This window comes from Hypomesus nipponensis, chromosome 11, assembly GCF_054491055.1.
Source record: "Hypomesus nipponensis isolate SF chromosome 11, ASM5449105v1, whole genome shotgun sequence".
NCBI lineage: Eukaryota > Metazoa > Chordata > Actinopteri > Osmeriformes > Osmeridae > Hypomesus > Hypomesus nipponensis.
This window is the reverse complement of record NC_140371.1, coordinates 237,833-252,225: the sequence shown is the minus strand read 5'-3', so window position 1 is coordinate 252,225 and position 14,393 is coordinate 237,833. Positions and strand designations below refer to the sequence as shown.

Here is a 14,393-nt window from a genome sequence, read left to right as displayed (position 1 = left end):
CCTGGTTCACATCTCTCCCTCCTGGTTCACATCTCTCCCTCCTGGTTCACATCTCTCCCTCCTAGTTCACATCTCTCCCTCCTGGTTCACATCTCTCCCTCCTGGTTCACATCTCTCCCTCCTGGTTCACATCTCTCCCTCCTGGTTCACATCTCTCCCTCCTGGTTCACATCAAGCTCTTGTGCCTGTCTGTTGGCCTTGCAGCCCTAGCTGCTGGGGGGGCCGCCTGGGGGGGCTGTCTGCGGGTGCTGTCTGTCGCTCCCCAGAGCGCCCTCTGCCATCGGCCCCACACACACACAGGAGTATGGGTAACACAGTGGGTGGGTTATTATTGCTTAGTAATATTAGGAGAGAGTGGGGAGAGGGGGGGAGGGAGACTGAGTTTATTTACACTGCCAACTAATGGAGAGTAGTGGTGCAGGGATTACCTCTGGGACACGGGGGAGAGAGGGAGAGAGGGAGTGAGAAAGGGAGGGAGGAAGGGAGAAGAGAGAGGAAAGGACAGAGGGAGACGAGAGGGATGGAATGAAAAAGAGAGAGGGAGGATTTATAAGCGTGTGATTTAGAGATATGCTGGACCTTGAAGTTGTGGCCTCAGGTGAGGAGGAGAGGAGGTGAGAATAAAGAGCTGAGGAAAGAAGAGGTGAGGAAAAGAGGAAGTAAAGACGGGAGGATAGAGGAGGTGTGGATGGAGGAGGTGTGGAGTAAATATGACAGATTAGAAATAGAGAGAATGAGAGATAGATTTAAAGAGGTAGAGAGATAGTGGGAGAGAGTGTAGGATAGAGCATGTGTGGGTGTATGATGGGTAAACAGGATGGCCCATCCCCTCCCTGGGGAGCACCAGGACAGGAAGCTGCTCCAGGAAGAACAGGAAATAGAATGTTCTTCCCAACCCTACCAGACACCACCCCTAACACACACCACCCCTAACACACACCAACCTCATACACACCACCCCTAACACACACCAGTCCTAACACACACTACCCTTACACACACCAACCCTACAACACACCACCCCTACCACACACTCCCCTTCAGCCACAGAGCCTCTTGATGTCCCCCCCACTCTTCGTCACCCCTCCTCCTCCTGTTTCCCAGCTTGAGGAGGAAGTGTTTAGATAGGGCAGATGGAGAAGCTCAACACTGTTTAGACAAGCTTCCAAACACACCCTCCTCCTCTCCTTCCCTCCTCCTCTCCTCTCCTCCTCATCTCCTTCCCTCCTCTCCTCTCCTCCTCATATCCTCCTCATCTCCTTCCCTCCTCTCCTCACATCCTCCTCATCTCCTTCCCTCCTCCTCTCCTCCTCACATCCTTCCCTCCTCTCCTCCTCATATCCTCCTCATCTCCTTCCCTCCTCTCCTCTCCTTCTCATATCCTCCTCTTCGTCTGACCTGTGTGTGTCTGTGTATGTGTGTGTCTGACCTCTGTGTGTGTGTCTGGCCTCTGTGTTTTTGTGTCTGACATCTGTGTACGTGTGTGTCTGACCTCTGTGTGTGTCCTCCAGGAGGAGAAGGGAATTTCCTGTGATCTGGTTGAGTTGGATTTTCTCAAATGCAGCGTGGGATTCCCCTTCATGAGAGCACAGACCAAGGTAGCCACGGCAACCCACGCATTATTGAGGGATGTTAACCTATATTACACCTGTAGCCCAAGGTAGCCACAGCAACCCACGCATTATTATGTTCCTCCTCCCCTCCTCTCCCTGCTCTCTCCTCCTCCACTCTACTCCTCCCCTCACCTCCTCCTCCCCTCCTCCTCCCCTACTCTCCCTGCTATCTCCTCCTCCTCTCTCCTCCTCCACTCTCCACCTCTTCTTCTCACCTCCTCCTCCCCTCCTCTCCCTTCTCTCTCCTCCTCCACTCTACTCCTCTTCTCCTCCTCCTCACCTCCTCCTCCTCTCCCTCCTCTCCTCCTCACCTCTTCCTCCCCTCCTCTCCTCCTCCACTCTACTCATCTTCTCCTCCTCACCTCCTCCTCCCCTCCTCTCCCTGCTCTGTCCTCCTCTTCTCCCCCTCCACTCTACTCCTTTTCTCCTCCTCTCCTCACCTCCTCCTCCCCTCCTCTCCCTGCTCTGTCCTCCTGTTCTCCTCCTCTACACTACTCCTCTTCTCCCCCTCACCTCCTCCTACCCTCCCCTCCCCTTCTCTCCTAACCTCTTCCTCCCCTCCTCTCCTCCTTTCTCCTCCTCCACTCTACTCCTATTCTCCTCCTCTCCTCACCTCCTCTCCTTGCTCTCTCCTCTTCTCCTTCTCTCTCCTCCACTCTCCTCCTCTCCTCACCTCCTCCTACCCTCCTCTCCCTGCTTTCACCTCCTCCTCCCCTCCTCTCCCGGCTCTCTCCTCCTCTCCTTACCTCCTCCTCTTCCTGCTCTTTCCTCCTTTCCTCAGTATCATCTTGCAGTGATCTTTGACAGCAGTCGGCTGTCAGGGCAGAATGAAACCCTGCAGTTCATAGCTCAGGCCAAAAGGTAACTCACACCTGTTTATACATGTGTCCTGAGGAGAGTGTTCTAGTATGAAAATATCTATACTGTCAGAACTCTGTTCTTCACACTCATTTCATGTTACTTCAGATAAATGCTAAATACATTGATGTATTTATTCCTGCCTACAGTGCGAACCCAGAACACAAGCTTCAGGACAACACACTGCATCTGTCTGTACCACTGGTACACGAGGTGGACACAACTATTACTGGGTAAGGGAGGTGTGTGTTTACGTGTCTGCCTCTGCGTGTGTGTCTGGTAAAAGGACACAAAGTTAAGGAAGGTGATTGTGTTAGGTTTTCTGTGCCCAGATCTTTTTTGTCTGAAGGGAGGAGAGGAGGAATAAAGATAGGCTGAGGGAGAAATTGCAGGCAGGAGATAGAGGGACGGAGAGAAGGATGGTAACGGGGGATGGGGGTCAGGGACACAATTACTGTTAATTACTGTTAGTTTGGAACTTATCATTTACATTACATTTACATTTATTCATTTAGCAGATGCTTTTATCCAAAGCGACTTCCAAGAGAGAGCTTTACAAAGTGCATAGGTCACTGATTATAACAACAAGGTAGCCCTAAGGGAAGAACCATAAGAGCATGTAGTTAAGCAAGTTACAATTTAAACAACATGAATCTCTAAGTGCAAGTGTACCTGTAGAAAAAGCAGCAGCAGTAAAAAATAAGGTTAATAAGATTAACTAAAATAGAATATTTTGCAGCGAATACAACAGTATTCCATAATCATCTTGGCAGCTCTTTACCCAGAGATGAATAGAATGAAAAGGAGAGGAGGAAAGGAGAGAAGAGGAGAACAGAGGAGAAGAGAAGAAAGGAAATGAGAGGAGGGGTGAGGAGGAGGGGATAGGGGAAAGGGTTTTTATGTTTTGGAGGGGAGACATGGGAGACCATGCCAGTCTGTCTGCCTGCCTGCCTGGCTGCAAAGAAGCCTGACTGCCTGTCTGGCTGACCTGTCTGTCTGTCTTTTGTGTCTGCCAGGGTGGTGACCCCCAGCTCTTTTGTTTACGGTACGTATGGTAACTCCATCGATGAGTCTCGCTTCATTCAGCTGCAGGACCTGGAGTGCAACTTCCAGCCTCTCAACCTCACCTTCCAGGTACCCACTTGCATACTACATCCTGTACTATACTAAACTACAACCTATATACTATAATCCCTACCCCTCTTTCCACCTCTCCCTCCACCTCTCCCTGCCCCTCACCCTCCCTCCACCTCACTCTACCTCTCCCTCCACCTGTCCCTCCCCTTCCCTCAAACTCTTTCCCCCTCTCCCTCCGCCCCCAGGTGATAAACAGCGGTCCCAGCAGGTTACCTGGCTCCATGGTAGACATCAGGATCCCCAGCAGGTTATCTGGGAGTGGAGCCGAGATGTTCCACATTGTTGACACTCAGGTGGGACCACAGTCCGTATACTTTCATCCATCCATCTATTCATCCCTCTGTCCCTCACAATAGTCCATAGACGTTCATCATCCCTTCATCTATTCATCCCTACATCCATCCATTAATTTTGACATCTTTCCATCTCTCCATCCCTAACTCCTTTCATCCAACAACAGTGTTTATAGGTTTTCTCCCTGCACGCATTTGTTCTGCATTCCTCTTCCATTCCTACATCTGATCTCTATAGTTCTTGCTTGTCTTCATGTCCTGGGGGGGGCTGGTCTGGGGGGCCAGGTCTGGGGAGGCCAGGTCTGGGGGGCCAGGTCTGGGGGGTCAAAGCGCAGATAGGAATTTTGCTTACTCAAAAATGTTCTGAGGGCAGAAAGGAAAATGATTGGTTACAGATTCAACCAATGAAATTGAAGAGAGGCGGGCTCAAGACATTTGAATTGTAGAGGAAAATTGTCAACAGCATAGCAACAGCAGCATAGTTCGAGAGCATTATGTTGTTGCATAATAGCTTTATAGGAAGCAGGCTAACAAAGCAAGTTTAACCTATTTAACGTTACACTATGAGCAGATTTGAGCAGTGAACTTCAGAGTTTGTTGAATTTTAACAAAATATTCACTTAAACACAATTCCTAACGTCTTGAAGAGTTCCTCCACAATTCAAATGTCTTGAGCCCGCCTCTCCTTCAATTTCATTGGTTGAATCAGTAAACCAATCATTTTCCGCCTCTCCTTCAATTTCATTGGTTGAATCAGTAAACCAATCATTTTCCTTTCTGCCCTCAGAACTTATTGTAGTAAGCAAAACTCCTATCTGCTGCCAGGGCTGGGGGGCAGGTCTCTGTATGGGACCCTGTCAGGGAGGGGTTCTCTGCTGCCACCTGGTACTGTGATGGACCTGACACTGTGATAGACCTGACACTGTGATAGACCTGATACTGTGATGGACCTGGTACTGTGATGGACCTGACACTGTGATGGACCTGGTACTGTGATGGACCTGACACTGTGATGGACCTGGTACTGTGATGGACCTGGTACTGTGATGGACCTGACACTGTGATGGACCTGGTACTGTGATGGACCTGACACTGTGATAGACCTGACACTGTGATGGACCTGACACTGTGATGGACCTGATACTGTGATGGACCTGACACTGTGATGGACCTGGTACTGTGATGGACCTGACACTGTGATGGACCTGATACTGTGATGGACCTGACACTGTGATGGACCTGGTGCTTTGATAGACCTGATACTAATACTGTTTCTCCGCTACTCTTCTTCCTTCCTTCCTTCCTCTCCTTTCCTCTATTCCTCCCCTCCCTCCTCTCCTCTCCTGCCCTCCAGGTGTCTGATGGGAGAGGCAACTGTTCTGTGCACAGGAACCCTAACCCATGCTTCCTGCCCAGAGACAGAGAGAGTGTCTTCCACACCATCTTCTCCTTCTTCACCAAGTCTGGACGCAGGGTCCTGGTGAATACACACACACATGCTCTAACATCTACACATTGTTTACCCCTCCTTTTGCTCAGTCTCCCCCTCCTAACTCGCTTTTCCTCCCTGCCTCCCTCCCCCTTTCCCTCCCTTGCTGTCCTCACCTCCCCCACCCCCGCCCTTCCCCTGCACCACCCCTCCATCCCCTCCACTCCCTCCTTTCCCCTGCCTCCTCACCTCCCCCTTCACTCCCCTACCCACTCCTCTTCATCCATCCCTGCCCACTCCCCTCTCTCCTTCCCATCCCTCCCCCAACCCCTCCCCTCCCTCTTTCCCCCCAGGACTGTGATCGTCCAGGCAGGGCCTGTCTGACGATATCCTGTCATCTGGGCTCCCAGGCCAAGGAGGAGGCGCTTAGTGTGGACATGAAGATGCTGCTAAACGTGGAGATTCTGAAGAGGGTGAGCTCTATCACTCTGACAAACCTATATGATGATGTATAATACTGCTGTTCCTTCATACTGAGACATTGCTTTGTCCTCTACACACTCATAAGGGAATGCATGGAACATGAATATAGGTGAACAAGCTCCTATCAGGGGTGTACAGTAGTCCTCTCCTAACACTATCAGGTGAATATTTTGAATGATTACGTTTTCACTCTGTCAGCTGTTTATTGCCCTTAAACAAGGAACTATAATTAAGCTAATAAACAAGTGCAGCCAATTAAATATACACTCTGAAGTTAGGGCCACTCCCACCCAGTGATTGTATTATTGCATTGAGACAATAGATACACCTTGACAGATGATTTGGCCTGCAATACATTTGGGGTACCTGAACTATCTAGACTGATATTGCTTAGTAAAGAGAATGTTTCCATGTTTATATATCCTTCATGGGATAAATTCAAAGTGCCAGTCACCAGTTTAAGGTGTCTTTGGAAATATTGGGATCTTTGGGAATGTTTTTTGCAGCTACTGAACTGGTATTGAAAAAGGTGTCCTAGTTGTGATGTGCATGCAGTTAACAGCTGTTTCCTCCTCTTCAAAACAATCAGCTATCACCTCAACTCAAAACATTTCTGTCATTATCTTTTACTCAGTGTGCCTGTGGTCTATCAAAACAGGTGGGATTACTGTGGTGTAAGCACTTGCAGCATGTGGGGGTTTCCTTTTCTCATGAAAATGATGGAAAGCAGAGACTGAGACAGCTTTTTGATGGCTAAAAGACGGGCAGTTCTGGAACGCTAGCTAGCTAGCAGGTGTATGACGTGCTTCTCTACAGGACTAGCTAGCTAGCAGGTGTATGACGTGCTTCTCTACAGGACTATCTAGCTAGCAGGTGTATGACGTTCTTCTCTACAGGACTAGCTAGCTAGCAGGTGTATGACGTGCTTCTCTACAGGACTAGCTAGCTAGCAGGTGTATGACGTGCTTCTCTCTACAGGACTAGCTAGCTAGCAGGTATATGACGTGCTACTCTACAGGACTAGCTAGCTAGCAGGTGTATGACGTGCTTCTCTCTACAGGACTAGCTAGCTAGCAGGTATATGACGTGTTTCTCTCTACAGGACAAGCTAGCTAGCAGGTATATGACGCGTTTCTCTCTACAGGACTTACTAGCTAGCCAGCAGGTATATGACGTGCTTTTCTCCACAGGACTATCTAGCTAGCAGGTATATGACGTGCTTCTCTCTACAGGACAGCTCCTCTGTGGTCCAATTTGTGACAAGGGGGAGCGTACGTGTGGATGACAGTGCTGTTGCAACGGAGATTACCAATGGCCTATCAGAAGACGTATCTGTAAGTATGCAAAACTGTCATCACATAAACAGCCAGTCATATTGTGGTATCTGTGCATAGGATTGACATGATGAAGCAGTGAAACCTTCAAAGACCGTTTTGATGATATCCTGTGAGGTGTATTGATATTGTGAGGTGTATTTTTAACCCAGCAAGCAGCTGAGGGCTACGAGTGTTTGCTGAAAGTAGGCTGGTGATGTGGAGGCAGAGAGTTGGGGATAGGGTTGTATTCAGGGCTAGGGAGAGGGTTTGAGAGATGGTTGGGATGAGGTGAGGGAGGAGTTGGGCAGGATGAGGGTTGGGATGAGGTGAGGGTGAGGCTGAGGGTTGGGATGAGGTGAGGGGAGAGTTGGGCTGGGTGAGGCTGTGGGAGGTTGAGGGTTGGGATGAGGGTTGGAATGAGGTGAGAGTTGGGCTGAGTGAGGCTGAGGGAGGTTTAAAGTTGGGATGAGGTGAGGGTTGGGATGAGATGAAGGTGAGGCTGAGGGTTGAAATGAGGTGAGGGGAGAGTTGGGTTGGGTGAGGCTGAGGGTTGGGACGAGGTGAGGGGAGAGTTGGGTTGGGTGAGGTGAGATGCAAGGTGAGGGTGAGGTGTGAGATGAGGGTTGAGTGAGGTGAGGGTTGGGTTGGGTGAGGTGTGAAGTGAAGGTTGGGTGTTTAAGAACATAATAATTTAAAGATAGTAAATAAAAGAAGGAATAAACAACAGCAGCAAGATCTTTAATATTTCTTTACATGGCTCTCAAGGCAAAAATATGTTCACATTAATCTTCATTTGTGATTTTTTGGTGGCCAAGAAGCGAAAAGTTTCTTTACAAACTTGGTATCTCGACACGGGAGCCTCTTTTCAAAACCGTTTGCCCGGTACATCCAATCTAAATGTGCCGTTAAGCCAGCAAACAGGAAGTTGGGTGTATCTCAGCAAATCTTTGATGGATTCACACCAAACTTGCTGTGTACTCGGAAACCTCTTCTGAGGATGTCTAAAATGTTTTTTTGCATCATTAGACTGCTTGGCCACCTCATTGCTGACAAACTTGGTATGGTGACTCAGAACCTTCTCCTGAGGATGTCCAAACAATTTGGTGTTATGTGACCACTGGGAGTGGCCACAGGAAGCAAAAACGTGTTTTGGTCAATAACCTATGAAGTGTTTGCCTTTATTAAGAGATTCCTTTAGGTGTGTTCGACTTCATGCAGGGCCGGCGGCGCCGACAGCCGGCTACAGCCGGCTGCCTTGAATTTGAGGATGCCATTGGCTGCTTCAAGTCAGCCGGGCTGCAGATGACGCCGGCGCTGCATGAAATCGAACACACCTATTGTCTCATGATATCTTGGGAGATCCCGTGTGTGACAGATGGTAACGTGTGACACCAGCCGAATTGATGCGACCCCCATTTTTTTATTACTGAAAAAAATGTTTTTTTTCTCTACTCCTCCTACGAAGTGTGTCCAATCTTCACCAAATTTTGCAGAGATTATCTTCAGACCAAGCTTTACAAAAGCTATCACGTTTTTTTGATTTTGGAAACCGTTTGCCCAGTACAGCCAATAAAAATGTGCAGCTAAGCCGCCAAACAGGAAGTTGGGTTGTATCTCAGCAAATCTTTGATGGATTCACACCAAACTTGCTGCATGTACTCGGCACCCTCTTCTGAGGATGTCTAAAATGCAAAATTCACATTACAGTACTTTACATTTATGCATTTAGCAGACGATTTTAACCAAAACGACTTCCAAGAGAGACCTTTACAAAAGAGCATAGCTCACTGATCATAACAACGAGGTAACCCCAAACATTGCAAGCAGCCAAAACATGAAGCATACATTGTGAAAAAACAAATAAGTGCCAAAGGGAAGAACCATATAAGAGCATGCAGTTAAACAAGTTACAATTAAACAACATGAAACTCAAAAAGTGCAAGTACAATTAAACAACATGAAACCCAAAAAGTGCAAGAGTGTACCTGTAGAAGAACAATCAACAGTAAAATATTTCACAGCGAGTACAAAAGTTTAAATCCGTTATAACCAACAAGAGCAACAAGTTTCTCAATAAGAGTCATTGTGAACCTGGAGGAAATTAACATCAGGTACAGCCAACTCCCTGATGGAGGTGGGGAGCTGATTCCACCATTGGGGGGCCAGACAGGAGAAGAGCCTTTGTTGGGACCGGGCACTCTTTAGCGGTGGGACCACCAGACGGTTGTCAGAAGAAGACCGTAGGTGGCGGGGGGGGGGGGGGGGGGTGTAAGGCTGGAGGAGAGACTTGATGTAGTCAGGTGCAGTACAATCACCGTTCGAAAGGTCAGTACCAGAGTCTTGAATCTGATACAGGCCGTGATGGGAAGCCAGTGGAGGGAGATGAGGAGTGGGATAACATGGGAGCGTCTGGGTAGATTGAAGACCAGACGGGCCGCCGCGTTCTGAATCCTCTGGAGAGGGCGGGTTGCGCATGCTGGGAGACCGGCGAGCAGCGAGTTGCAGTTGTCCAACTTTGAGAGGACAAGTCCTTGGACTAGCAGCTGGGTGGAGTGCTCAGACAGGTATCTCCTGATCTTCCGGATAGAACGCAGCAATGTGGGCAGTGAGGGAAAGCTCGTCATCCATTGTAACCCCGAGATTCCTGGCCGAGGATGAAGGGGTCACCGTAGCCGATCCCAGGGTGATTGAGAGATTGTGGGAGATAGAGGGTTTGGCCGGGATGATGAGGAGTTCTGTTTTGGCGAGGTTCAGCTGGAGGTGGTGCTTGGTCATCCAGGCGGAGATGTCTGTGAGGCAGGCCTTGATCCTAGCTGAGATCCCTGGATCAGTCGGGGGGAACGACAGGTACAGCTGCGTGTCATCAGCGTAGCAGTGGTAGGAGAAGCCATGGGAGGTGATGATTGGTCCAAGCGAGGTGGTGTACAGGGAGAAGAGGAAGGGTCCAAGGACGGAGCCCTGTGGGACACCAGTGGAGAGCTGGCGGGGGTCCGACACTTTGCCTCTCCAGGAGACCTGGAAGGATCTTCCCGATAGGTAGGATGAGATCCACTGAAGTGCAGCGCAAATGCAAAATAACTCTGCAAAGTTCATATTTGGCAGGTGTCCTTTTTATAATCCAACGGAGTGCAGTCGGCTACTGCGATTGAACTAATGCAATTAACAAAGGCATTTGCAACTAGAGAGGGTACAATTTCTGGGGAAATTGTAGGGTGTGCTAGCTTGCATCGGTTGCAGATGGGTCCGTTTATTAACTGTAATTTTTACAACTGATATTTCTGTATATTTTATATCAAAATGCCTACTTATTATTTATGAAGATTGCATAGATTTAAAAGCATAGCCTACATTTGGTGCTGCTCATGTACATTTCAAAATATAAAAAGTGTAGCATGTCCCTGTACTTACTGTAAGTTGCTCTGGATACAGGCGTCTGCTAAATAACTAAATGTAATTATAAAACAATTGGGTTCTATCTAACCCATATCTATTTAGCTGTTTTTGAATGGACGAGAGACGTTCCATGAGTTGGAATACCCCAGGACATCCCAACTTGGACTTTTCACAGCTAATAATAAATCACTCTGCGATGAAACATTCTATAGCGCGTTGATACAATTAAGCGATAACCGTTAATTCAAAGTTTTTATAATTCCAAAAAGTGAGTAGTACGCCGATCGGAAAACAAATATGGAGATTGATTTTCCCAAAATAACGTTTGATTTAATCTATGAATCGTCTGATGACGAGAAACAAGATAGGCCTAATACAGTGGTTCTCAACCTTGTCCTCAGGGACCCCCAGTCCTGCATGTTTTAGATGTTTCCCTGCTCCAACACACCTGATTCGAATAAAAGGGTCGTTATCTAGCTCTGTAGAAGCCTGGTAACGAACATGCATTTGAATCAGGTGTGTTGGAGCAGGGAAACATCTAAAACAAGCAGGACAGGGGGTCCCTGAGGACAGGGTTGAGAACCACAGGCCTAATACATTCAAGCAGAAGGAGAGCGCATCTGTGTCCAGGTGTGTCTCCTTCAGCGCAGATGATGTGAACTTAATTGAAAGGAGCCAACATGAAGCTAATACGGTGAAGCAAACGTTGCGGGCCGTTAACTGTTTTAAAACATGGCTAAGTGAACGGAAGATCCAGATCGATCTAAAAACCATCACAAAATCTGAATTTGGCGCAATACTGCGAGAACTGTATGCAACCATTAGAACAACCAAAGGAGAGGTGTACAGCATCAGCAGCTACGCTGGACTTCGGGCAGGGCTTAATCGTTACATTAATGAGCCCCCCCTCAGCCGAATGTGGAATATGTTGCAAGACACAGAATTTACAGCTGCCAACAAGGTCTTCAAGGGTGTCCTCAAACAAATGCAAAAGGCTGGAAGGGACAAGTCAGCACACCTTCCACTAATTTCATCAGCAGACCAGGCCATCCTTAAGGGCTCTGATGCACTCCATCCATCCAACCCCAGAAGCCTGTTAGACAAAATTTGGTTTGACATCCAGTTATACTTTGGCTGCAGAGGGAGTGAATGCAATAGACACTTGAAGCCTGACTCATTTGTGCAAAAAAATTATGAAAACGGCTGCCGATATTTCACAATGTCCAACGAGGAAACTAAGAATCATAAAGACCCCATGGAGAGGGCCAAGGAAAACCAAAGGGGAGCAATGTATGAAGAGCCAGGCAATCCTTTCTGCCCCGTCGTCTCTCTGGTGAAGTACCTCGCTAAGATCCCCCCCAGGTGCCACAGCATTTTATCTCCAGCCAAAGAGGGTCTTTGAGCCATCGGACACGTTTTGGTATATGTCAACTCCCCTTGGCGTGAACCAGCTGGGCAAAATGCTCCCTCACATGTGCCAGGAGGCAGGGACATTGGTGAGATATACCAACCACAGCCTGCATGCCACAGCCATACAAAAACTGTCAGAAGCAGGATTTGCGAGCCAAGAGATCATGGCAGTAAGTGGCCATAGGTAAGAGCAGGGGCTCGTTCTCCGTACGTCGCTAACTCAGTTAGCTTGATTTGATTGTTGACGATTTATCATTATCTTGGATTGTTCGGTTATTCAAAGCTCATAGCAACAGGTCCGTAAGCTTAAACCTGCTCAGGTTTATTTTATGTAAACACGATTAGATTGAGGCTTTAAAAGCAGAGGTGATACAGGAAGTCTGTCACAGCCATGTCTTGCCCGTTTTTACTACAGGAACCTGTTGCGGAAGGTGCAAGAATAATTAGCAGAATTTAACATGAAACCAAATTAATTGTTCATTGCGTGATAGATCCTTAAGCACAGCGCGATATGCTACTAGCCTATACTTTTTTAGAGAGAGCCTATCGTTTTTTTTTTGTGAGGGTGTCATTTACATCATAAATTTGTTGAAACCACATTATGACATTAAAGATATATTATATATATATATATATATAAATAAATAAAAAACATAGGCCCAGCTTACTGTGATAAGCGATAAAACATCTAATGTGGTCACTACTATACATAATTTGGTCTGCTACTTTTTGCCAGCCCTCGTTCTTGGATTTTGCAGCATAGCAGCATTGCAGATCAAAGTTTCTATTATCGATACATACCCCCTTTTAGACCAACGCATAACTCAATCCAGCTATACAAATTATAAACAACATGGGTGTTCGAAGAACCGAATTAGCCAGATCATGATTAGCAAGATGATGTAATCTTGGATGTGTCATTTGATCTCAGATGTAATAAGCGACGTACGGAAAACAGGCCCCTGCCCAATGGCCCAATGAAATATTTTCAGTGTTGTTGTTTTTTTAAGCGCTGTGATGATTTTCTCTTGCGGTCTCTCTTCGTTTATGTTACATAGATCGGAGAGCTCCCTCGCTAGTTACTGGCGATCCTTGCTGGACAACAGGAAGCACTCGAGCCATATTTTGGGAGACCACGGCAACGGAGACATGGCAAAGATGCAAAGGACACCCGACACCCCGCGTATAGGCCTATGTCACACAAATGATCATAGCAGAGATAATCCATATCTAACCCTTTAAAATTTCAACATCACCTTTAGCTCTCCAAAAAACACATTTGCAAATAAGATTTGACATAAGACAACCACATTTACATTTTATTATCAGACTGGATGTTGATGCCATCAAGCTCTTAAAAGAACTCCAACACAGAAAAGAGAGATCAACGGAACAGAGAAACATACAGCTTTGCCTACAGTTCTGCGTCTTCCATTGGTCTCCGCTGCCCTCTGACTGTCTTGACTGCCATGGTTACAGTAGCTAACTGCCAAAATTCGAAGAAAAAAATCTGACATATCACTGTTAAACCAGAATGTATTAGCTTATGTGTATGTAGGCCTAGATTACTTATTACAGTACAACACTTTGACATAACATGTATAGTCTATGTTTATTTTGCTCTATTAATTACATTTTTGTAAAATGTCTGACCAGTGTGTCCAACTAGCCTAGCCGGTTGGGGTCCCTTTGCCCTAGCTCTGTAGCATAAAGTTCACTCAAACCTAGCTCATTACAGTAACTTTACACACTGTTGTAGGCATAGGCTACTTTTCGCAAAACTAAAAAAAAAAAAAATTACTTTCATTTACTTACCTAACAACGACTGCTCCTTCTATGTGAAGAAAAATTATGGTTTAAAAAGTGAGCGCCTCTGACTCGCGAGTCTCTGGCTCTAGATATGCTTGCAATACAACACGGAATGAGCATAATGGAACGTTCTTCCTTAAACAGTCAGTGATGAGCCGACGGTGAGCCGACGTATCTGCGACGTTTGAAATAAAGCACAGAGATGAGAAGAAATCCGATCATTTGCCGATGCTTATCCGTCGTTATGAATAGAACACAACGTTTAGTTCTTAAGCCGACGTTGGCAAGACGTTTGTGTGCTGACGTTATGACGTTAGGCTTGCACTGATTCCCATTGGCGAAAAAATACACTTCGACACAAAAACGTAATTTCAACTTAAACCGTGCAACGGAACATAAATAAAAATACAAGCAACTCGATCGCTACCAAGACAAACCTTTTGACACCAATGTTGTCTATGTAGTCCAAATATTGAGGGATACTCAGGGGTGGGAAAATAAATAAGAAATAATTTAATGTGAGAGAACAATGGTTGTGCTCGCCAAAGGCGTGAGCACACCAAATTTAAATGAAACAAAGCGTAGGAATGTAAATAGTTTTTTTAGAGAGAATTCGCTTTTTCAACCAATAATCAACTTCTTTCAAAGGCAC

At 46.8% G+C, this 14,393-nt stretch overlaps 1 protein-coding gene across 1 annotated transcript in view; it reads left to right on the top strand.

Moving 5' to 3' along the window:
- itga9 (integrin, alpha 9) overlaps positions 1-14,393 on the top strand; it is a 78,906-nt gene that overhangs the window by 58,974 nt on the left and 5,539 nt on the right. The window contains exons 19-26 of the mRNA XM_084710059.1: positions 1,512-1,598; positions 2,395-2,474; positions 2,621-2,704; positions 3,488-3,605; positions 3,794-3,901; positions 5,256-5,381; positions 5,684-5,803; positions 7,046-7,147. Of these exons, the coding sequence (XP_084566185.1) occupies positions 1,512-1,598; positions 2,395-2,474; positions 2,621-2,704; positions 3,488-3,605; positions 3,794-3,901; positions 5,256-5,381; positions 5,684-5,803; positions 7,046-7,147 (825 nt within the window). The remainder of the gene's footprint in view (positions 1-1,511; positions 1,599-2,394; positions 2,475-2,620; positions 2,705-3,487; positions 3,606-3,793; positions 3,902-5,255; positions 5,382-5,683; positions 5,804-7,045; positions 7,148-14,393) is intronic.